We start from the raw sequence: 25,037 nt of genomic DNA on the forward strand, positions 1-25,037 counted from the left end.
AGGAGATCAGTGCCCGACGCTTCAACCAACCTTCTCAGCTTGCCTCCAGCAGATTTTAAAGTCGTTCGAGCTGCACTCCTACCTCGGTCCGGATTCGGTAACAACATTTTGATCAAAATTTTTTTTCTCTCTTTGCTCATTGATGCACCTTTCTTTTTACCTTCTGAAAAGGAGTATGAATTAAATCAATAGTGACTTAGATACCAAAGAGGGAGCCAACAAGTGTTAGCTTAGTTGATTCGCCCTTGACTTGTCTTTAGAACGGGGTCTGGAGTCAAAACTTAGGTTTGCCTAAGAAAAAAAATAATCTTTGAATAAAAAAAAAGAAAAATACCACAAAATGATGTCAGAAAGAAGCAGCCAAACTGGGGGAATCTTGAGGAGTGACATCTTAAAACTTAATTCATTATGAGGTCAATGCCGAGGAGGCTAAAGCGTAGTGGTAGACCAAGATTCTTGAACGGAAAGAGCCTTGTCATCTATGCATTCGCCAAAGGAATGAAATGTTCTCACCGTTCCCCTCAAAACCATTTCCTATATATTCTCCAAGCTGCGTGGTAAGCTACACGAAAGAGACGTTAGGCAAGAATTGAGATAAATAAGGAAACATGAGAATAAACTACTATTTAACCTGAAGTTTTCGAAATTTCAATTTTTTAATAAAGAATCTTTAACTCATCATCATGTGGTACAGGGATACGCTATTTTGTATCATTTACCAGTATCAAATGCTCCAAAATCTGACCAATTAAAGTACTAACGCCCTAACAAAAGCAGTAATGCTATGAAACCTTTTCCATTAAAGTATATACCCATCAAGTCTGGCCAATCTAAAGATTTTAATTCACTGGCCTCCATAGTCATCAATCTTTATTCTATTATTATTATTTTGGTTTGGTTCTCATTTCGTAACTTGACCAATTGGATTACCTTATTAGGCCGATCAAGACCATTGGATGTTGCCACTTAGCTAGCTTTGGTTTCTACCTTCAACGTTTCCTCGTATTTTTTTATAATTACCATACTTTTTTAATTATTAGACTCGATTTTATGGATGGCGCATGAGCAAGAAGAAGTCCAACAAGATGAGTACTACAATATGGCTTTTAAATCAAGATGTTTTAGAGAAAATTTTGAAAAATTATCCAGAGTTGTTCGTATACTTGTAAGATAAGTAGCGAACCATCTTTAAGAATTAATGAAAAATTTTAAGAAAGATGGATCGCTTCTTTCTTTTTTTTATATCAAAAAAGTGGTGATCCATCTTTCTTAAATTTTTTCATTAATTAATATAACAAATAAATTATAAATATACTTACATGTGATATATGAATTTTATGGAATTGTGTTTTGAAGAGAAATTAAATTTATTATTTGAAAGTAATATTTTATTATAGAATGTTATGTATATTGATTATTGATCATATATAGAATAAAAATATTTTATTTAAAATATAATATATATTTTATAAAAAGATATTTGATATATTTCAAATTTAGACTCGCATGACTATATTACGAACCATATTAATAAGGATTAAGTAATGACACTTTAACTATTTTGAAATTTGATTACTATAGGCCTACTCCGCAAGAGCTAAGTGAATATTATGGATCTAGTTTGCAGAAATTAAGTATAGTACTATCGGCCCTGCCTATAGAGATAATATAGCCAATTAAAAGCTGATGAGTTGAATATTATATTTTTAAATTAGACCTATAAATATAAATATAAATATGAGTTTTTGAGAAATATTATATATTTTAATTTTTTAATAAAATAATTTTATTTGAATACTTATTCTTGCTAAGAATACTTATTAAATTTATTACATGAATTATCTTGTAAATATGTATATGAATATTTGAGTAATTTTAGATATTCTAGATTTTTATTTTTTAAAATAAAATAATCTCGATCATTTACTTACCGATGTTAGAAATACTTGTTCAATTATTATATTTTAATTATTACATGAAATTATCTAAGATCACTGTTTAGATTATTATTCATACCCTTCTTTTGTAATAGATCCAGAGAATTAGTCGCTAATGGGTATTGATATGGACTTGAGATTAGAAGCAAACATTGCCCGTACAAATATAGATTTTTTTTTTAATTTTGATTAATGTTTAAGATTAGATAATTTGATTAGTATTTAAAATTAAAATTGAGATTCTTTTAATTTTATTTTTCTGTATTATTATGATATTACGGTGGAAGTAGGAAAATACCTTACAAGGATGCATTGGTTACCACACTTCTGCGCTGCGATTTTGGGTCGAGGGCGTGACAAATCCCCTTCCAGGCCCGCACTTGCATCGCTGCGATCTGAAGGCCATCACGTCTTCGAGAACGTGATTGGAGAGCCAGCAGCTGGTGGTGGAGCCATTGGAGGCGAGGGGCAGGAGAAGGGAGTCGGGGGGGGGGGGGGGGGGGGGGGGGGGCGGAGTAGAGGAAGGCGAAGAGGGTCTTTTGGTCGGGATCGGGAGGGCAGACGTAGGGGCGCTGGCGGAGCGGAGGGCGGCGACGCGCTCGCGACCGGGGTGGCCGGGGATGGAGGGACGGTTGGTGATGCCAATGGTAAGGCCGGCGGAGGCGAGGAGGAAGGAGGAGGAGCAGTGGAGGATGAGATTCCGTCTCTCTCACCGTTCGACACCGTCGTTAACCCAACGTTTGGGAAGACTTTTTTTAAATATCCTTCAACGTGTCGTAATCTTGCAAGCAAACCGGCAACGGATGATGGATATTTGCTTTCAAGATAGTTTTCCAACGGTCATTTTTATTCGTATATCAACATTTTTTTAACGGTAATAGATGATGGATGTTTGGTTCTTGAGCACCAAGAGACGACCTCCCAAAGATTTCGCGGATGGAGGTGGGCTGCCTTCTTCTCTTTCGAACCCTCTCCTCTCCTCTCATTCGCCCTCCTCTCCGTCGCCATTCCTGGCCAGTCCCGTCCTCGCCTCTCCTTAGAGCCTCCTCTTCCCCTCCTCCTCTTCCCTCTCCTCCCTCGGCTTATCCTCAGGTACGCAGCCATACCCTCCTCTCTTCTCCTCTCTCATCTCTCTTCTTCTATAACTTGGTTTCTTTGGTGCGAAGGGGGCTTACAGAGGCCCGAAACCCCGGCGGGATTTGGTAGGCGACTGGGTCTCCAACAACGATGGGTTCGTCCGGAGCTTGCCCATCTTCGTGGGCGGCCTCTCCTTGCTCGCTGTCCTCCTTAACCGCGCCTTCTCCGGCATCGCCCCCGTCACCGATGCTTCCAGGTATCTCCGTTCTCTTTTGTTCATCCCTCGTTGCTAGTATTTTGTCCTGCTGTTGATCGATCAAAGCTAGGTTTTACCAAGATTTTGCTTCGATCCAAAAAATGAGGTGCAATGGCCATCTTGGTTTATTTGAATGTGGTAATGGCTATTCTCAGAGAGAGAGATTTTTTTTTGGGGGGTTTTCTGTGTAAGTTTCTGATTAAGAAGGGATTTAGAAACTTATGCTATCAATTAGCTTTTTATTTGTTTATTGATTACATGCCAAATAGCTGAATTACAGCTGATATGTCTTCTTTCTATTCAAAGTATGGCAGTAGATATCCTTACCAAGAATTTTTTTTTTTTAAATTAATTTCATGTAAAATTCTGAGTTCTGACCGTGAGCAAAGTTTTATGGATAGAATGCTGGCATCGACCCTCTTTCAATCCTCTTCCTTGAGCAAATGCATAGAAAAAATAATGGATTCAAATCTTAAGGATCGTATGCAATGATTTGAAACTCTTTGTATGTAAGTTCTGAATTTTGTCAATCCAAAAGAATGAAAGTTCTCTTACCGTTTCCCTAATTATACTCACCCTTTTTACACCCTATCCATCTAATTCACAAGCCATAAACTTGATTTTTCACATTAGATATTTGCCATGGTTTCGGTCCGGTTTGGGCAGTACCGAGCTACCCGGTATGAAACCGAGTTGGTTTGGCTTGTTTCTTCTGTTTCGGCTTCGAACCAGCCAGAACCTAAGCTTCTTATGGGTTGAAAGATATGTTTTAATATGTTCATTGGTTCCTAAGCTTCTTATGGGTTGAATTGGTGACATATTAAATGATGGGTAAATTTTGACTGTAACAACTAGTAAGTAAAATAAAACTAGATGATGTACTGCTTGTTTATCTATAGATGAAAAGTCTTGGAAATTGATGTTTGGTCATGTCGGTTCTTTCCCAAACTCATAACCATTTTTTCAGGATGGGGGTTTTGGTTTTTTTTTTTTTTTTTTTTTTTTTATGTGTGTGGGTGGGGGGGGGGGGGGGGGGAGAAGGAGTTATTTTTTCACGTTCTTGCATATGGTGGATAAAACTATTTTAGTTATTAGTAGAAAGATAATGCATCCAATTGTTTGTCATCTATCCATCTGTTCAAATAGTATACAATTCATTTTGTTTGTTTGATTGAATTCTGAACGTTTACCATGCTACGCTTACTCTTTTGTTCTCTAAACAGTTCACAGTCAAGGGCGGACATATTAACCCTTGCTTTGGCAGTAACTAACCTTCTTTCTGGCCTTGTATGGCTGTCAATTCGCCCAAAATATATTTCTCCTGTAAGGGTTTCATCCTCCAATTTGGATGCATCTTTTTCTTGAAGTTCATTTTCATGCTTCTTGCTTTAGTATGAATTTGTCAAATGTTTATCCATAAGTTCTCTCCTACTTAACTGGCTGTTATCAGGTTGTTCCTCAAGGTGTAGATTGCAAGAGGATAAATTCTAAAATTGCAAATTATGCAGTTCTTGAGTTGCTATGGTATATTGACTTCTTATAACATAACCTCCCATTTTGTTGCTCTTATATATTGGTCAAACTCTAGAGATATATAATTCTAAATTTCTAACACATCTATGATATCACTATTGCCACCAGTATTGTCGATAAACTAAGTTAAAATTAGTTTGCTATATCCAATACGAGCTATTTCATGATATCTTTTAAAGATTTGGTAATTCCTTACAATTGTCCATTTTGTTGCTCTTATATGTTTCAAAACTTTAGAGACATATAAGTATAATAGGTTAAGGATATCACCATTGCCACCAATACTATCGATAGAATAAGTGACAGTTAGTGTGGTGCATTGAATGCAATTTTTATTTTCATGATATCTTGAAAGATTTCATACTTCTTTACACTTGTACTTCTAGAGACTAAAGCATTGGCTATTTGTTTCTTATTTTTTTTTTAAATGAAAGGGCTTCATGTCTCTTAGTTTACCTTTTTCAATACTATTAGTCTTGATTCAAATTGATGGACCTGTTGAATAGGGCTGCTTTGGGTTTAGGGTTTTAGGAAAAAAAAGAGTTAATTTAGACGGTACTTGTATGATGGTAAATTGCATAAATTTTCACTCCAAAAGTCCACTTTTCACATTTCGCCACGTTTAAATGTTTCTTTTAATTTTTCCCTCCAAACTAAGAAAAAGTTAAAGTTTGTGCCTCTATTTAGAAAGGAAATCTGTTTGCTTATTTAACCTATTTGCATGTTTGACTGATATCACCTTTGATGGAGGAAAAAAGTAAATTTTTCCCTGCTACTTGTAGCTCGGGAACTTTTTAAAGTTGGGATATTAAAAGTATATAACTGAATGAATAAATAAACAAATAAAGGGTAAAGTGCATAAAAATCTCGAACTTTGCCCATTTTGCATTATTGGCATGTTCAAACTTTCCTTTCATAATGGGTCTCTAATACAACTTTTCTAGGTTCTTTTGCCCTTTTATGAGATACTATTATGTTTCTGCGCAGTTTATGATATGATTTGATATGCCCATGTTTGTTTTGTCACCCGGCCATACAGTCTGGTGCAGGCCCACAGGACTAGGCTTGTGCCTGCTGTACTTTCTACTATCAGCCCAGCCGCCGGGAGTTGGTGCTAAATTTGTTAGCTTGTCCCTATATCTTCATCCACTTCATCCACCAATTCTGCATGAATGTCATTATCTCTAACATGTATGACTTTGTGTTCTTCTTGAACACATGCGAGCTATTCTTCTTGTGCTTCATCCACATGAACCCTATTGCTTGATTGTACCTGCACTTGCTTTGTGATTGCAACCCCTTGGGGAGGTGGAGCTATTCTAAGAGCTCCATTGATTTCTTATTGTGAAGCTCTGTGCTTGGAACAGCTTTGCCTCCTCTCTTTGCCTCTTGATTGCAATGAAACCCTTCTTTTCTTATTTTCTTGCTTTTTTTCTTACTACTCTTCAATGATTTCTCTTCTCGAATTCTAAAGACTTCATGGCTTTTTAATAGGGTTGGTGGGGGGAGAATCGTGGGAATGATTCTGGATTTTATAGGGGGTTTAAAACATCATCTTTGGAGTTTTAATGGGGGTCACGGGTTGTTAAGATCAGCCATATCTTTACTTTCTTGAAACTCAGGGTTTGATTTGGTTGGGAAGCAGATAGAGGGATGCAAACAAGTAAAAAGGATATCAAGTGAAAAATCCGGTCATATCCTAACACTAGGCATCCGGTATCCATCTAGATGGAAGGACAGTTTTAATGTTCTGATATTAGGATGGTAATAAATTTAACAAGCGAGAGAGTGGATTGGATCTTAACTTACGCTACTATCCAATTAGATGAGAAGAACAATTTTGCTATTTCAAAATTGGGATAATGATAAAATTAGCTTCAACTTTTGGGTATTAGGTTGACAACAAAAGTTATTAATTGTAAAATCTTTAAAATCTAAAAAATATTCAAAAGAATGAATTCTACATTTTGCAGTTCTTTTAGACATAATACAATGTATATCAAGATGGGGATTTAATTTGCTTAAAGGGCAATTCCTTGATTTGCTCGCAAGAAAAATTTTCATAGCGAGACAAATTTAATACATTCCTCTCCATTTAGCAAAATTAGAAAATCTTAACATTATTCACCTAAAAGATCCGAATTTTTATAATTCTTCAATTGTAGGTGCATGAAACAGTGATCCAGATTATCAAATTACCATGACCCTGTTGGATGTTTTCTGTATAAAGGTTATTCATCAAAAATCTGTTAGGTCATTGTCATCATTCACTCTAATGATCGAATACTTCGTCGTTGGCTAGATCAACTACTCTCTCTTTGAGCAGAGATAAATGGAGGAGATACAATTTATCTCTATGAAATGATCAAAATGATGGCATGACTTGAAATGGAAAAGATGCTTTGAAGATGTATAAAAGCAGAAATTTAAAGATCTGACACAAAGCTAGAGATGCAATCCCAAACTAAATCCATCTGAAATCCACCCTTGCCTATAACATAGAGACAAGCTGGCTTAAAGAGGTTTCAGTTGAGACTTCCGAGGTAGGGTATGGAATGTGTAAGCATGATTGCGGTGTGCTTGTAAAGGGTGTTTGAAGAGTGTGCTTAAGAGTGAAGTTTACTGTACCAGTCGGTATCGTACTGTACCAGGCTTACCGTACCAAACCGGTACACAGTCTTGTATTGTATCAACACTCGGTATGCTTCGCTGTCTCATATCATACCGTATCCCGACATTGTAATAGGATAGTACCGGTATAAGGTCCGGTACCGAGACGGCGAACCTTGCTTAAGAGTGTGTTGTACTCCACTTTCTGAAAACTTCTTGTTCTTCTGTTATACAAGAATGATCCTAAGTCTTCTACCATATTATTTGCAAAGTATTACCTCTATTGCTGTTTGATGGTACTTCATTTTGTTTTGTTTTTGGAATTTACCTTCTACTTTTTTATATCACCAAATCTCCTGCAGATAAGAAGAATCTGGTTTATCTTACTTGACAAATTTTACTTTTACAACTCAGGGCATGGGAATCTCTTTCAGCTACGACATGTTGTAGGTCATTAGTTGTTGTGCATGGAGGCTTCTGCCTTCTTCAAATTGGAGTTGCAGCTGAATCTCTAACAGAAGTTGGTGAAGCAGTGGCTGTTGATGTACATAAATTGATTCAAAGCTCAGTTTATAGAAATGTCGCCGAATCTGGAAAACGTAGGTATCATACTAATATTCTGTTGCAGTTAATTTATTTTTAATTTGGAACCCATGATACTTATTTCTTTTTCCTTTTTTTCTAAATAAAAGAGAGCTATTTGGCAAACCTATCTCTCTATCCTGCAAAGTCCGAGCTTCCCTTCTTACCTACTACTACACAGGTACTGTTTATCACCATTTCACATAAATGTAAAGCACATTTCTACTTTATAATTTGCTAGACATATAAAGAATATATGCAATGCTTGAAAACTTTTTGTTCATTAATTGCTATCATTCCATCTTACTGATGAGGTAAAAAAATTGCGCCATTTCTGAACTTGGGAGGCTCACATTAAGCTATACATGTTGATTATGGAACTTGTACACTTTGATAGTAGTGTCAGTGTAACAAGAATAGAAATGGTTCCTGTGTTTAAACTTGGGATATCATGCAAATGTATTAAAAGTAATATGGGAATTCTTGAGGAAAGAAAAGTGCGTGCGATATCTTCAAGTAAGGTCACACGACTGATGTTTTTGGGCATGAAAATTAGTAACTAATAGACAACCATGGACTTTGGGAGCAGGTCGATATAAATAAGTGTTTACTACTGGAATGAAATTATTTATTTTGGGATACAAATGCCAGTTGTACAATTGAATTCTCAATTTGGTTATTGCATGCTGAGGCTATGCCATCCAGGGATCAGCATGGTATGCATGCTTTACGATACTGTGCAGACAGTTGTCATTACAAGTATGCTGAAATATACGATGCTGATAAGTGGATATGTGATAAGAAATTCTACTTTTTGCATTTAGATTACACTTTTAATTGTTGTCTAGTGGGAAGCAGAGATGTTTTGTATGTCCAAACATCATTTCTGTCCCATTTAACAAACTTTACCTCCCAAGCTGATTGGCAAAAAGACTAGCTGTAAATATGTGGTATCTTGCAGATGAAACTAGTATATTAGGGGATCAAAGAGACAATACACAAACAAGGCTCAACATAAGGAAGTTTGGGAGAGAAAAGACAAGAAGCAAACCTTAACCAATTTTAACTTCTTCCATTGCATTTTGGGACAACTCAACCATTTGCTCCCTGGTTGATAGGAGAGTGGAAACTGAAACATTGAAATGCAACTTGCTTGCAATTTAGTTCTACTTGTAGCATATTCATTAGCCAAGCAAACCAAAGATTGTCTTTCATTTTTGATGTAGAAATCAATAGCCAAACCAGACATTTTTTTAATTTCTCAGATTAAATCCGGCATTCTCAAACTTGAAACCCTTAAGATGGAATATTATACCTCGATCAGCACAGTTATCTAACCTATATAGCCTTCTCCTCTACCATGTAGAAAGCATGATTGCTTTGTATTAGTTTGTCCAATTTAAAAGAGAGAATAAATTGAACACAAACTAATAATTAGTTATGCTTTTTCCACTAGAAAATATCTGTACTATTTGAATAGACTTATTCTAGAGAAGTTCTCTATCCGAATCCTTCAGTTGAACCAAAAGCTAGATCTAACTCAGGTATGTAGGAATAAATAGGAAAGTAAGCAGCAAACGTGACACAGTTTCTGCAGACTGGAGCTAATAGCAGTTCAGTTGACAATATACTAGCAACCTTAGGTCATGAGCTGGCATACATCTATTCAAAAATGGGAAAAAAAAAGAAGGGGAAAAAACTTATGTTGTTATTCACAATGCATCCTAAATGCTTCTGAGAAGTTTTACATGGCAATCTTTGAACTTATATTTTCTCTTAGTTGATATTTTCCAGGCCGTTATCTTGCAGCCACTAGGGAATAGTGGAATTGCTATCATTGGTGGGGACACTATCAGGGGCTTTACCGACCTTGATCAGGTGTGACTATGTTCATTGAGAGATTGAGAATTCTGTCTTACATCCTCCAGATTTTAGTTAGTTTTCATCTCTGTTTATATGTTGGCGATTTTTTCTCATCTTTTTCCTGAATCCAGATGTTGGTTTCTTCTGGTTACATATAAATTTCAGAATCCTTAAGATGGAAGTCACTCGTGTTGTATTATGCCTTTGAATTGCGTAGTTCAGTTCAGTAGTGGAGTCAAAATGGAAATATTTCATGTATTTAGTAGAGGGAAAGCAGAATATGAAAACAATGCCAGTTGAGATGTTGGAGCAGATGTTAGATTGTTTCACAAACATAAACATGGCAAACAAAGATGCATTAAGTGTTTATTGGGAAATTGCATAGTGGTGGAACGCAAAGATCCAAGAAAACATAGACAAAACGAGATATGCCTTCCCTAGACACTCATATCCGGCTCCAAAAATCCCTGTCGGATACGTATCTGAGTTGGATACATACATTTGGATACTTATGAAGTTCTATGATTGCCACTTTTAAGGATTGGTGGAGACTTAATCTCTTCTAACAATGAGTTGGGCTCTCCATTTTCATGTTAGAAGCATGTATTCTTTCTTTCTAGCGATTGGTAGAGGATGGAGGCATTGAGGTAATTTTGGGAAGTGTTATTTCTCTAATATTTTTAAGTCAATTGGAAAGTTTTAAATGACTAATATGTATACTGAAGGACCTTAACAAAAATATTTTAATGTTTAGTTTAATGTTTAAGCAAAGAAAATTAAAGATATAAATATATATTTTAGTTAAATTTATAATTTATCCCATGTATCTCTCTATCTGCCTTTTCCTCTCTTGTCGAATAAAACATTTGGATACGCGTTTGAATCTGATTCTCATACCCACATACATGAACAAGAATCGGATCTACATACATGAACACTAATGAGATATTAACTTGAAGTTACTAGGTATTCAGACATCAGCCAAAAGCACTTATGGATTTCATTTGGCCTTCCCTAGATTTATTAGATACATCTTTGCCTGTCTTTTCATTTCTGTTGTGCATTGGTTGATAAAAAATGATCACACTTAAGTCACTTACTCCTTTCATATGGAAAGCAATTAGTGATAAGAAGTAGATTTTTTAAGCTAGTACTGTTACCAAAATTCAATCATGCTTGTTAAGTAGAAAGTACTTTATTTTGATCTCATGCATAAAACATAAGTTAGCATTATCATATCTTTTAAACATACCATAATTGAACTTGTTACTAATATTTCGGAAGATGCACCATGGTGTGAATTGATGAGAAGAACACGAGGATATAATGCAAAATTGTGATTGTGGATAAAACTAAGGAACAATGTACCATCTCAAACTGCCTGATTCGGGGTTTACTGAACTGTATATCGCCCATGAACTTGGATCGTACACCCTTTGGTTCAGAATAGGGCTCAAATTGAGTAGTACAATCTAAGGATGTACATGGCGTTGTGCACCTAATCGGAAGCATCAATTGACTTATGAAAGAAAGTCTTCATATCATAATATGTCAAGAGTTGATGATGTTCTGCCTGGTAGGACCGGTCCAACCATCACACATCACCGTCAGTCTATATGTGGGTCACTTGCTCTTCTATGAGGCAATCCACTTCTTCAGCTCATTGTTATCAAGAAGCTTACTGTAGATGTCTTTCGATCGTAGAGGATCTACACTGAGACTGGTAGCCTGGATGGAGAAAATGACAGACGTATAGTACATATTGTCTGTCGCATTAATTGGAATATGGCTGAAGTAGAATCAGGATCCAATAGCTTCCCACATATCCTTCTTCTTATCCTTCTTCAGCATTATGTCAACTGTCTACTGCTTCTAATTCTTAATAGAGAAGGCATGCAGATCTAAATCATGGATGGTGGCTCCTGATGGAATCTTTCTGAGAATTTCTTTCTGCTACTAAAAGTCTTCGGTATAGATGCAATATGGCCACCGCCCCTACTGATGGCCTCCCTAACTAACATCCTCATAAACTTTGGATCTCTCCTGTTGGTTGTAGAATCAGAGCCCGACTCGTGTAGTGTGAGGGCCCAAATCGAGCCCTATACTTGGCCACCTCATCCTGTTGCCATTGATCATCCAGGCTCGCTTGAATGGCATTCTGGATCTGTGCTCATCTAGAGCGGACGCCTTTTCTGACTTTCTGGAGTGATAGAAAGATGACTCTGTTGCTCGGTGGCCTACCTTCACCTTCTTTTTGGCAATCCTCTCCTTCACTGCTCTGAAAGCAACGAAGTACTTTTTAATTATTTTTTAAATTAAAAATATTTTTTAAATATAAATATTTAAAAAATTAATTTTGAGCTCAGATCCATGTAGAGCCTTACTATGGATGCTACATATATTTTTCTAAGCCCATGGGCATGCATAAAAGGCTACTTATTTCTTAATTTTTTTACAATTTAAGTATAAGCCACTGTACGTATGATTGCATCAAAACTTGAATAAATAGACACCAATTTAGCTAGAGAGTAGCTTGCCTGCTCCTAAATATTCTTATAATTTTACAGATTTTTTTTGAATTTTATTTTTTTATTTCTAATCCAAAAATATATATTTTAATATTTTAAAATTATATATAATTCAAAAATTAAAATTTTTTGTGGGATTGTGTAAATCATCTATAGATCTACAATATATTATGAAATTATGCCAAAATCAAAAATTTTGGTACGATCTTCTCTCATTTTGCAAATTTTGAGGCCGGTCTGAATCGGCCGGTCTTGCCTGAGACTCTTGGTCCATGCTTGATGCATAGAGTGCATGGTATGATAGTGCATACGCATATGTACACTATGGATGAGAATGGGCACCTTCAGTCAAAAGTCTTGGGGATATTGTGAGCATAGCCGCAACTCTTGTCATTGTAGCACAACTTTAGATACATCCTCAACTTGTTGGGAGCAGTGGTATTACTCTCATAGTGATCATGCTGGCTGATTGGCTGGTATGTTACATCTATACATTAAGGATGTACAATCCCTATTATTACTATATGACATTGGAGCGGTACTGAGCTTACCTAATGTAAATAAAGAATGTGGAGTTGGTGATTGACAGATCATCCATGAGCCCTCTATAGGCACTAATATTGGTGATGAGGTGAGAGAATGTATATGATATTTTTTTGTTGAATGGCATTATAGTTATATCTTTCTTTTTATGTTGTCAAATGAATAATGCTACTTCTAAACTTCTTTACTGCACATTGATTAGTTGAAACTATTGGTATGCCCTTTGATACCAAAAAGGGCCACACTAGGGGAATACATACGTGAACCCGTCAATATGCTTTATTGATATGACCCTTGGTTCAGCATGTAATAAAACCTAGGTACGGGTTCGATCCTCAGAATTTTGATCTTTGATATAAGACTAGCACTATAGTGTTTTACCATATGTTTTCGTTTCTTTGAACATGAAAGACGATTCATTGGTTAATCATTTTTGCTATCATTTTTTTCATTTTTCCTCGATAAGCTGTTTAAATATGATCATTAGCTAATTTATTTGTTATATGATCCTTTTCTTTTATAATTTCAGTTTGCTTGTAATGTTAATTTCTTTTTGGCAAAAATGGACTAGGAAAAAATATTTTTAAGTAGTTTCCTCTTCTTGTAGGCATGGATTACGTTAATTGCGGAGAAGCTAGATGTGACATTGTCAAAGTCTCAGGTACTCTCATATGCATTACCGTTTGTTGAATGTTTGTGAAGATATATGCATGGTTTTAAATCATATTTAATCTCCTTATAAAATGATAAATCTACAAGCAAGGAGAAATAAATTAATCCTTTATTACAAGCACGACTAAATACTTTTCTAGAAAAAAGGGTGCAGCTATGTGTTCCACAAGCATGTATGTCTTTATGGGCTCGTTTGGTTCGCAGGAAAATGAGGGAGGAAAGTGTGGTCAACGGGAAAGTAATGAAATGCCTCTTGTTTGGTTGGAGTTTTCAAAGGAGAGAGATGGGAAAGTTGTATTCCCATGGGAATATGATTCCCACATTTCATGGAAAAGTCTTTCCCATGAGAAACATGGAAAAGTTACTTTCCCATGAGGTGGGAATCACTCCTTTTTTATTTTTTTCCAAAAAGACCCTTCAGCATTAAAGAAGCATTAAAGAGGCATTAAAGACCTAATTTTTATTAAGGGCATAATAGGAATTATACATAACTTTCCTAGGAAAGTGGATGGTCAACCAAACATAAGCACTTTGGAAATTAGTCACTTTCCCATGGTTAACCAAACATGTCAAAAGTACTTTCCTAGGTATCCTCTTCCTAGGAATCTGATTCCCAGGAATCATATTCCTAGGAGGGAAAATACTTCCCGCGAACCAAACGAGCCCTATGCATATTTTGGAGAATCGTAGTTCTAGAAATGAAAAGAAAGTATGTTATGTTGGTGGGAAAGTAAAGGAATTGAAAAGGAGGTTTGTTAATACTTGAGTATGAGATAATTATGCCCTTTTGCCTAGATTTGACCTAAATCTTTTTTTTTCTCACTTTCTTAGGTTTTTGAATAGCTCTTGTAAAAATAGGCTTAATGTTTAACATTATACTAGACTGATATAGAAAATCAATTTTATGTACTTTTCTGTGTTAGGTATTATGGAGGAATTATCTGCATTTATGTCATTCTATAATGAATGAAGGGTAGAACATCAACATATGCTCTACAATCTTATGATTCATGGGGCCTACTTGTCTTCATGGATTTTGGAGTGATGTGGATGATGAAGCATGACTCTTGGAACTTGTGCTGGTTCTGTTACCTACCTCCCTAGTACCAGGTCTTTATAAGGGAAGACCCCAGGGTGGTGGAGTGGCTTGATACGGCCTCATATAGATGGGTCCCATCAAGCTTGAGCCTATACACCATTATTTTTGGATGACCAGAGGACATCATCTAAGTCTGGATTGTACTTGTTACTAGTACTGAGGGTTCATATAATAAGCTATATAGAAAACATGTGATTCAGTCAGCAAATACCTCATGGCTTTATTCAATAAATACGAGCAAGAATCAGAATTCAAATAGCATTTCTTTTATGTAATATGTGCAAACTTTTTCCCATCTGGCTCTCCATATCTCTTTAATGATGTCTAAGTACTCTGAAGCAAGTTTTGGAAATTATTGCCATGCCTTCCTGTCAATGAGGCTCTTCAATGCTATGTCGTAAGTGGCATAGCTCTCCTCACAGTATGCTTCTTTGTTAATGCTAACACCAAGGGATGGTTGTATATGAATTTCGAGATGGCCTGAGACTCTCCATTATAGACTACACTCTAAGAGCACCACCAATATCTTTGAAGATTAAATTTGAGATCCCGATTATCAGAAATTATTGCAATCCTGAGATTTCCCATTATAGCCGACTAAATATGACTAATACTGTACATCCTCAAGGAAAAATATAAGATCGAATATGGCATAACTAGAAATGCATTATAACCTATAATGCTTAGATAAAATCCACCGACAAATTTAACCATATTCTTTAGATACTATACCTTCAAAGATACAAGCGATTGAAGACAAACAAACTGAGGCATTATTGATGTCCCTCTAAAGTCACAAAATCCAAGAGGCACTTCAAAATGTAGAGTTCACTTCTTCAAATACGGCTGCTATAGCTCTTACTAATCACTTTGGAAGGATTGCATAATAGATATGGTTAGTTAAAAAGCTCCACAAGTAAATCTCTACCATGATCAAGAACTTTATTTTTTTCTTAAAAAAAAGATCTTTAAACGTAACATAAATTTATTTGTTATTGAAATTTTTAAATGAAGGTCCAGTGAGACCATTTTATAATGAATTCCCAAAATTAAAGTTTTTGATACAAATAAGATATCATAAATGTTCAAAAGATAGGTTTAGAAATGGATTCAATTAATTCATATAAAAACATAATGTGAATAATTATTTGAAATCAAATGATTCAATTGTAATTCATATATCGTAAAACACTAATATTTTAAATAGTTTCGTATTCTTTTACAAAGGTGTGCTTATACCTCAAGCCCATATAAATCCTTGATGTAGATGAGGGCATGAGACCACAAAAAATCCTTACCAATAAATAGATGAGGTCATGCAAAATCCTCCCCATTGAACTAATTAACTGGAATAGGCCACATAAATAATTCTTGCTAATGCAAACAAGGCCACTTAAAAATCTCGAGGTCAACATATACTACTTGGCCAAGGGTCCACATATTGTCATCAAGAATTTAAATTAGGCCACATATACAACCTAGATAGAGATTCCTCATTGATAATTCAAGTGAAGACACTCATGTACCCTGCTCATATCCATTTAGGTCTAGATGAGGCCGCAAATGCCATCCAGGAAGAGTTTCTCATCAAACAATCAAGTGAGACCACTCTCATATGGTCTGGCTAGGAGACAAACCTATCCTTCAGTTTTATTATATTTTTAATTTATAAAAGACCATAGGTGCCTTAATGAAAAGCAGTTATAATATGTTTCGATGGAAACAAATTGAGTAGGTGTTTGAAAACAAAATGAAATTTCAAGTCATAACAGGCATAAACATTTTAAGAATACTGGCTTGAAATCTCATATAATTCAGAGTCTCTAAATTTAATAGAAATACAAACTTTTGTGGTTGAAAACTTTCAAAGAACCATAACTTAAGATCCTTGCTACGAACAACTTTGTTTCAAAATATGGAAGAAATTTAAAGCATAAGCTAATTGTAGCAAAATTTCAAAAACCTTAATTTGAAAAATGAGATTGAGGTTTATTGTATAAGATTGAAATAGACCACAAGTTTAAAAGGCCAATACCAAAAAATAGTTTTGGAAATTGATTAAATTTTATGGTTTAACTTTAAAACAATAAATTGACTATTTAAAAGAAGGTGGCCACCTTCAAAAAATCCAACACTTAATTCAAAAAATAAAAAGGCTATATAGAAGAAAAATCATAGACTTCGAAAAAGATAATGTAGTCTAGTATTTCAAAACCATGCATAAGCTTAAAACCATCACAAAAGCTTATGCAAGTTCCCTTTTCCTCCTCCTCCTCCTCCTCCTTGTCTTCTTCTTCTTACTTCCATATTAAATTTCATATTTTGGGCTTCAGGTTGATATCCTAGTTTTATTAATACCTGAACATTATTCATGTATTTTGACACTAAGCAACACTTGACACTGTAGCATACATTCATTTTCAAGGGTTTAATGCATGTGTATACGCACATATATACATCTGCATATATATCTTTTCGAGTTATGGGTTGGGTTGTTACATTGAATCAATGCAGTCGGTCACATAGGAGATTAAACAAGTTTCCCTTCATCAAAACAAGTTTTTCTTCATCTCCATTAGAATTTTCCAGCCTTATCACATGTGTCATTTTTTGTAACCACCTTTAAAATATACTTTTCCCCTATTTTATCAACTAACACCTCCGTTACCTTCAAGATATGCTAATTGCCATGTACTTGATCAGAAGCATCCACAGACTTATAGAAGAATGCCCTCTTGTCATAGTACATAGAAAGGTGATAATGCTTCTCTTGCTTTGTGCAGAACATCCATCACCCATCACTGTCACTTTGTATGTCTTCCATGTAAGCTTGGAGTTAATCCATGTCCTAAGCTCCTCCACATGCTCCTCCAGCAGTGGCCTGCATATGTCATAAGGTGTAGGAGGGTCAATATCCATTTTGCACGGCATTGATCATGCTGCACCAAAGGCCTCGAACACGTCATACTTCTTGATGTATTTATCAATCCTAGGTTGCATTGCATCCTAATTTGCAAAGGCCTATCGTCATGCATCAAGGCATTTTGATCTACACTTCATGCAAACTCTGCAAACTTGATTAAACAAAGCTCCAAAGATCTCTACCACCCAATGGCGGCGCCAGTATTTTACCTTGGCTAGGGGTGGGGTTCAAGGTTATGCTATCAGGTCTTCCTATACCTATTTATAGTAGAAACTTTTACATCTCTGCTATAATATTCATCACAATATCGGCAACTTGATGATGTAAGCCCAATTCAATATTACGACATTTAAAAATTGCAAATTTGATAAAATACAATAAATAATGATGCTGATGATGTTATAAGAATTTAAACTTTGCAATACTTTGAAGTAAAATTTTAGCATATCTACACAAAAAGTCATCAAATTATTAAATTTTAATAATCATATTGTCATTTTTAATACGACAAACTACAAAAGAGATTTCTCTATTTGCTAGCATATTATAGCATTAATCAAAAGCGTAGCAAAATCTGTTTCGGAACATTATTTCTAATCAAGGGGGCGCTCTGCCTCGAGGGAGTGGGTGGCCCTTTCGGGCCACGCGCTTTCACCGCGCGCGCTGTGATTAAAAAAAATACGGGCCGGTACGAGACCGATACACAGCTAGTACGCATGTGTATTGGTCGGTACTGGTCTGAAAACAGCTGGAACCGGTTTTCATGCTGTCCAGATACCAGTTTCAGGCCGGACCGGTTCGTACCAGGCCGAACCAATCGGTCCGGTCCGGTTCGGTAGACCATGTTTCTAATATTATGATAGCCCGGTACAGTCCAGATCGATAGACCATGTTTCTAATATTATGATTATAACTGAACCCAAGGTCTGTCGTATCGGCTGACAATTGGTTTGGTATGGTATGGGTCCGTATCATTTTATTCCGAGGTGTATTGAAATAGGATGAGGGAGAAGGAGAAAAACAAAGAGAAAGAGGGGGGTAGAGGGAGAATGGGAAGAGGAAGGAGAGGAGGGAAAGGAGAGAGGGGTTGAATTGGAGAGAGAGAGATCGATCGATCGAGAGAGATCGATTTTTATGAGCCCCGCATTGCTAGCCTCCAATGATGCAATCCACTGCCTTAAAGACCCTAGATAGGCGGTGATCTTGCCCTTGATGGTTACCAATGGGAGCGGAACTCAGGATGGTGGCAAGGCCAAATCGGCCCCATTTGATGGCAAATAAGTAATCTGGTTTAGATCCAAAGGTTGCAGGTAATGATGAAGCCAATGTTGTCAGCACGCAAATCCCATGCATCCCTAGCATCATTGGCCTTGGTCAATGCTTGGTGGCTGAGATCGTGGCCTGAGTGCGGATTTGGCAATAGAGGAGGCAGCGGACGACAAAGAATTTGTCAGAGGAGGAGGGTGCAATGATGATGCTTGCCATCATTGTGCCTCTTTCTTTCTATCCTCCTCTTTCTTCCTTTGCTGGGTGGAGCCGCTGCCTGAGAAGGCAGTACGGTGAGGCTCACCGTCATCGGATCCAGATGACATAGAGGGGTAGATTCACGCTGTCATACTAGAGAGTTTGAATGATCAATGGAAGAGGAAGGAGGTTGCCAGACATAGGGTTTGGTTTGAGCTCTTATAGTTTGAGTTGGGTTCTAGCTCTAGATCCATTAGGGCAGATGCAAGCTACAAGAGGAGCCAGTCAGTTTGAAAGTTGTTAAAAAAAAAAGTGACAACAAAATTGCATCTATATTTGGGGCCTTCGATAGCGAAATGGAAAAGAAGTCCAGGGATATATTAGAAAAGGCCACCATTCGTGATGTAAATCCAAGCCTTTCCTGGTAGTGATTATAAGAAGCAAAAAAGGATTGATACCATGCTTGTAAGAGACAAGAAAAAGGATAGCGGAGAGCTATTGCTTCCTAAGTTTACTTCGACCACATCCATACCAAGGCCGTAGATAACACGTATTATTTGTTTGCTCTCAGTACCAATCAGGGAGTCGGTCAGGGTGTAGATCTTCTTGGGCTAAAGGATGGTGAGATGCTAGATAGTAATAAGGAGGAGCTAAGAGATGGATAGCCTCCGAGTAAGTGGGACACCTATGATATGACTCTATTATGTGATGGTTGTGTGGGGCCCAGGAGGTGAAGTATCATTAATTTCTTGATATATTGTAACAAGATCTTTTCTCATAATCCAGTTGATGCTTTAGATAAGATGCACGGTGCCCATTATATCCTCTGCTTGTTGAAGTAATTGATCATGTAAGGAGCAACATGTTGTGTCGGTGGTTACAGATAATGGGCCGCAGTACAAGGCTGCATGGAAGATTTTGATGATCAGGTCATATTTTCTGGACCCTACGTGTTGCTTACTATATGGATCTTGTTCTGATGGACATCAACAAGATCCATAGGTCAAGTAGGTTATGGAGACAATCAAATCCATTACAAAATTCATATACAACCACATATGCATCTATCATTGATGAGGAAGCACATCAATGATGAGATATTAAGGCTAGCAATCATCCGCTTTGCCAATGAGCCTTTGGATGATCCGTTGCAAGGTTCATTCTCAATGCAACAGGCAGCTCCTGGAAGGATCTAAGTAGCTTAATTCAGACAAGGGGATGTACCGGGTAAATAAATAGCCTCAGGTACATTCTGTGCCTTTTTCCCCCATTTCTTCTTCTTTTCTGTTTTGTTGAGACAATTGTTGAATTTGTTCAAGCAATTGGATGTATGGGTTACAGAGTACAAGGCTGGAGGTCATTTATCTACTTCTATGGATGTGTATGGCTATGGAATACTTTCTCCAGTAGATGCTTACTGGAAAGAGACACTTTGATGAAATGCAGGATGATGGTCTAAGCCATCAAAAATTTTCGAGATGGATTTTCTTGAGAGTCATGGAAGTTGTGGATTTACGAGTGGTATTTGTGGTTGATGAGTTTTTTGCTTGTGAATTCTTGGTTTCTTTGGCAAAAATTGATCTTTCTTGCTCAAGTCAATCATGGAAGGATGAACTTGACGGATGTTGCATCCATGATGCATGTAGTTAGGGATTCCTATCTTCGGGCTCATGTTTTGCACAAGTATCCAATAAAGGCCAAGTGGATGGTAGTCTCCTATCTTAGCTCGTCAAGCCATTTGGATCAATGCTTTCAACTCATTTGCTAATTTTAAAGTTTTGTGGGAGTAAAGTTTTAAGTGCACTGTAATTTATATATGTTCATTCTTTCACTTCAGTTGTTTCCTCATACTAGTGGACATCTCGTTTGGTTCGCGGGAAAAGAAGGGGGGAAAGTGTGGTCAACGGGAAAGTAGTGAGATGCCTCTTATTTGGTTGGAGTTTTAAAGGAGAGAGATGGAAAAGTGGTATTTCCATGGGAATATGATTCCCACATTTCATGGGAAAGTCTTTCCCATGAGGAACATGGGAAAGTTACTTTTCCATGAGACGGAAATCTCATGAGGCGAAAGAAGCAATCCATAGAAAGATTTGGCGCCGCTCACTAAATTCTGTGGAAATCACTCCATCTTTATTTTTTTCCAAAAATGCCCTTTAGCGGCGTCAAAGACCTAATTTTTATTAAGGGTATAATAGGAATTACACATAACTTTTTCAGGAAAGTGGATGGTCAACCAAACATAAGCACTCTGGAAATCTGTCACTTTTTCATGTTTAACCAAACATACCAAAAGTATATTTCCAGGCATTCTCTTCCTAGGAATCTTCTTCCTAGGAATCATCTTTCTAGGAGGAAAAATACTTTCCGCGAACCAAACGAGCCCTTAGGTGAGGCATGGTCTATTTGTGTCTAGTTATAATAGGTAAATTAGACACAAACATGGCTCTAATTGAGGATGCATAAACATTGATTCTTTATGAAAAAACTTATATTTTTCTCTAGACATATCAGAATAAGTTAACAAAAAGCGATATACATACAAAGAGTGAGTTTTCACAAAATTGTATCAAAAGCTTCTCTCCAATTGTATACATCATATTTAACAGTCTGATATATATGTAGTCCATCTACTAATTCTCAATTTCTGAATATTTTCTTGTAAATTATCTTGACATTTATTTAAATGTTAGAGCTAGTTTGAAAAGATTTTTTTTTTTTTTTGTTATGTGACTAAATTCCGCTTCAAAGTCAACCTATGACTAAGTAACATATCTGTTTCCCTGCAAAAGACACCCTTAGTTTATTGCCTGTCTATGAGGTGGTAATCTGGACACGGGTATACTCTTTCGTAATAAGAATGTTTGCCACTTCCATATCCACTTCTTCACATTGCTTTGTTTTCAACAAAGTACTCCTCGTCTCTCCTGGTAAATCATAGATTGCACACTAACATCCCCTTCTTTGACATTGTTTCACAGAGATGTGCTAAAAAGAAAGAAAAAGGAAAGAAAGAAACAAAGGGACAGTTATCTGACCTTGAAATCCCATGTCACAGCCATGTCATAAATTTTTCAAGTAGATATTTTGGGTACTTTGATATTTTCTGGTAGAAAGGTCTTTAGCATAATTAAGAGGTAAATGAAATGTTTGTATGTAGTGAAAGAAAATGTTAAAGTTGGCTGGCTATGATGCTATCTAGAAGAGTAGATCAGATATCTGCAAAGGGATGAAAACTTGAAATAGCAAGTCCTACATCTTAGTTTGAAAAATTGCTGATTTCCAGAGCTGTTGTCATTCTTGTGTTTGGCCAGCCTTAAACCCTGAGGTGTAGTCTCGTGCAGCTAGTAACACCTCAAAGAGTGGTCATACTCTTTAAAAGGTCAGCCTATTTATCTTCGTCTTAGCCCCCTGCAAATGTGTCACTACTCTTGGTGGCATTTCTACCAACATGTTTCATGTGTAGTCCTTTAAGATTGTGCTGGAAAAGATTATTAATAGGATGAAATGGGTGGCTCTCTTCGAGTTCAAGTGCATCTACGACCACCTAAAGAGCATTGTATGAAAGATAATTCAGCACTGCTTAATTGGAAGCTATGGTATGTGAACACAAAGGGCTTGGGTTGGATTGTAGTTTCCCACATGTGCGCTGCACATAAAATAGTATTTACCAGTAAATGGTGCCTTTCGTCTACTTAAAATAGGAAAATCAATCAACTGGTTTGTTCTCACAATTTCTCGGAAACATCTATTTACGTGTTGCTGAAACAAAGTTCCAGCTAAGATCTCATCTTTCCGACAGAATCTTGTGGCATCCATACAGACTTATAATGGCTAAGATATCTTTAAGTTGAAGAGATGCATATTGGTTGGCCAATTGCCATTGTGTGTTTAGTTTGTTACAAGCCCAGCTGTGCATCCAAAATTTTCCATTCAGCCTCATATGAATCACAGAGGCACCATTAATACCCTCAAGCTTATGGAAACTACGAAAATTCAGGGACTACTGCAAAGAGGATCTAAATCCAGAGATCATAGAACTCAATTTATTCTGCACAGCAGGCTCTTAAAAATTTAGCATGTCAACTTATGATGCTATATCTTGTTTTTCTTGGTAATTGATGCTATATCTTGTTCAATGCAGGACAATTGAACCACTGCTGCAGAGGAACCCCTGTGCACCACCTATTTGCAAATGAGTGCTGCCTCCCAGCACCACTGTCTTCCTCACTCAGCGCAGGGGATTATGTCGATGATAACGAGATCACCTACCAGTTCATTAATCACTGTGCATGGGGGCTGGAGCAGGGACTGGAGTGGTATGGTGAAATTTTTTACATTTGAAAACTGCAACCTATTCAGGCACCGGCATGCATCTGCCTCATTTTTTATTAAAAGTAACTTAAGCTTTATATAAGAATTTATCCTGACACTATTTAAAATTCGAGTCTTGTGATATTCTACATAGTATCATCATTAAATTTGGCCATTCGTGTCAAGAAAACAAATCCATCAGGCTACAGTTTTTGAGAATGTCCTCTTTCATGTTTTTGCCCACATTTTTTTTATTTTTTGCTCTATATCATGTCATTCAGGCTGCTAGAATTGACCTTCTATTACCAGTATATGTTCTCTTTGGAACTGTTGCTTGCCTTCAGGAGTTGAGAGAATATCATTCCGACATTTTACTTTTGTATGGTGAGTCTGAGACTAATTTCTTCTTTATGGCGGCAATGTATTTCATTGGGATATGGGCATTGCCGTGGGATTGAGGGCTCAAAGGCAGCGGCTTGCCCGCTAAAGATGGGAAGAGAGAACCGAGGCTTGCGGCTCGGAAGCTTGGTTTAATGGATAACCACAATATCTTTATGAGACGTTGAGTGGGTTAATTATGGAATGGTTGTCAATATTTGGGATCGTTAGGGCCTAGTGGTTGGCTTAGTCAAAGAAGTGGGCACTTTCATGGTAGAGGCAGTCATGGAAGATGACCTGAGCTTTGTTGGGGGCCTCCATCATTATGGGGCAAGTAGCAGGGAAGAGATAGAGGCGGGACTCGAAGAGGGCGTCGACGAGGTCGGAGATGCACTGCCGCTGGCAATGGCAAAAGAAGATGAGGAGCTGTATGTCTCATTGTGGAGGATGGTGATGGTGGCAATGCAATTGACTAAGCAGTAAGAAGATAACAGGTCAGTGACATTGTATAGGTTGCAGTCGAGGTTCCAGAGGAGGAGTGTGGTGGAAGAAGATGGAGAAAAGACATTAGATTCTTTGTTACTATCAAGACTAGGGGTAGCAATCTTCGGCCGTTCAACTTGTTTAACTTAATTCAATATGTTGTAGGTTGAGTTAAATTACTTGTTTGATAAAATGGTCATGAATTTTTACATTTAATAAATAGATTCGGATAGATGGATTTTTAATGTACCGTGTATTCAATCTAACTTGCATCTGGTCCAACCGGACCTAATTGCTATCTCTAATTGCATGAGGGGCATCCCAAGATCCCAATGGAAGAAGCTGATACTCATTTGCTATCGAAAGCCTACCACACGATGCTTAAACGATGGCACTCCATTGAATCGAGTGGAGGGGTAAAGTTGTTCGGCATTTTGTTTAGCGAAGGTGATGGAAAAAGCCACTACCAACAATTCTTGTTAAATGAAAGCAATATTAGCATAGAATTTTCATGTAATTTTTGCTGCTATGAAATCATTCACCAAAAAGAAAAGATCATGCAATGACGGATCATCCTTCACTCGAGGACTTCATTTTTGAAACTTCTTTGCATGCATCCACAATACAACACTATATTTTGATCTTAGCAACAAGTTCAAACTAGATTGACCTGATCTGGAGCAAGGTTAAAAATAACAAACATTGCAACATTATCAATAATACTTCCCTATGCTGGTTTTAAAGGCCTTTTATTTTGTTATTTATTATTATTAATAAA

The 25,037-nt window shown here is 36.8% G+C and overlaps 1 protein-coding gene across 24 annotated transcripts; it reads left to right on the top strand.

Moving 5' to 3' along the window:
* The first annotated feature begins 1,919 nt into the window (after positions 1-1,919).
* CCB4 (cofactor assembly of complex C) lies at positions 1,920-24,504 on the top strand. Of its 24 annotated transcripts, none has more exons than XR_001879934.5 (9): positions 1,920-3,029; positions 3,104-3,270; positions 4,494-4,593; positions 4,721-4,794; positions 7,828-8,016; positions 8,106-8,176; positions 9,790-9,873; positions 13,537-13,590; positions 23,229-23,311. XR_001879934.5 is itself a non-coding variant. In XM_088715177.2 (9 exons), exons 1-9 carry the CDS (start codon positions 2,874-2,876, stop codon positions 23,426-23,428), a joined length of 1,125 nt encoding a protein of 374 aa, XP_088571303.1. In that variant the 5' UTR covers positions 1,920-2,873; the 3' UTR covers positions 23,429-24,504. The 24 variants fall into 24 exon arrangements, 15 of the variants coding, with proteins under 15 accessions (XP_088571303.1, XP_017700384.2, XP_088571308.1 ...); XR_001879935.5 differs by having other exon boundaries at positions 9,805-9,873; XR_015975045.2 differs by having other exon boundaries at positions 13,521-13,590; positions 23,229-23,243.
* The last annotated feature ends 533 nt before the right edge of the window (positions 24,505-25,037 follow it).

Source organism: Phoenix dactylifera, chromosome 2, assembly GCF_051530095.1.
Source record: "Phoenix dactylifera cultivar Ajwa chromosome 2, Ajwa_hap1_PhDact_Kaust_v1.1, whole genome shotgun sequence".
Classification (NCBI taxonomy): Eukaryota; Viridiplantae; Streptophyta; class Magnoliopsida; order Arecales; family Arecaceae; genus Phoenix; species Phoenix dactylifera.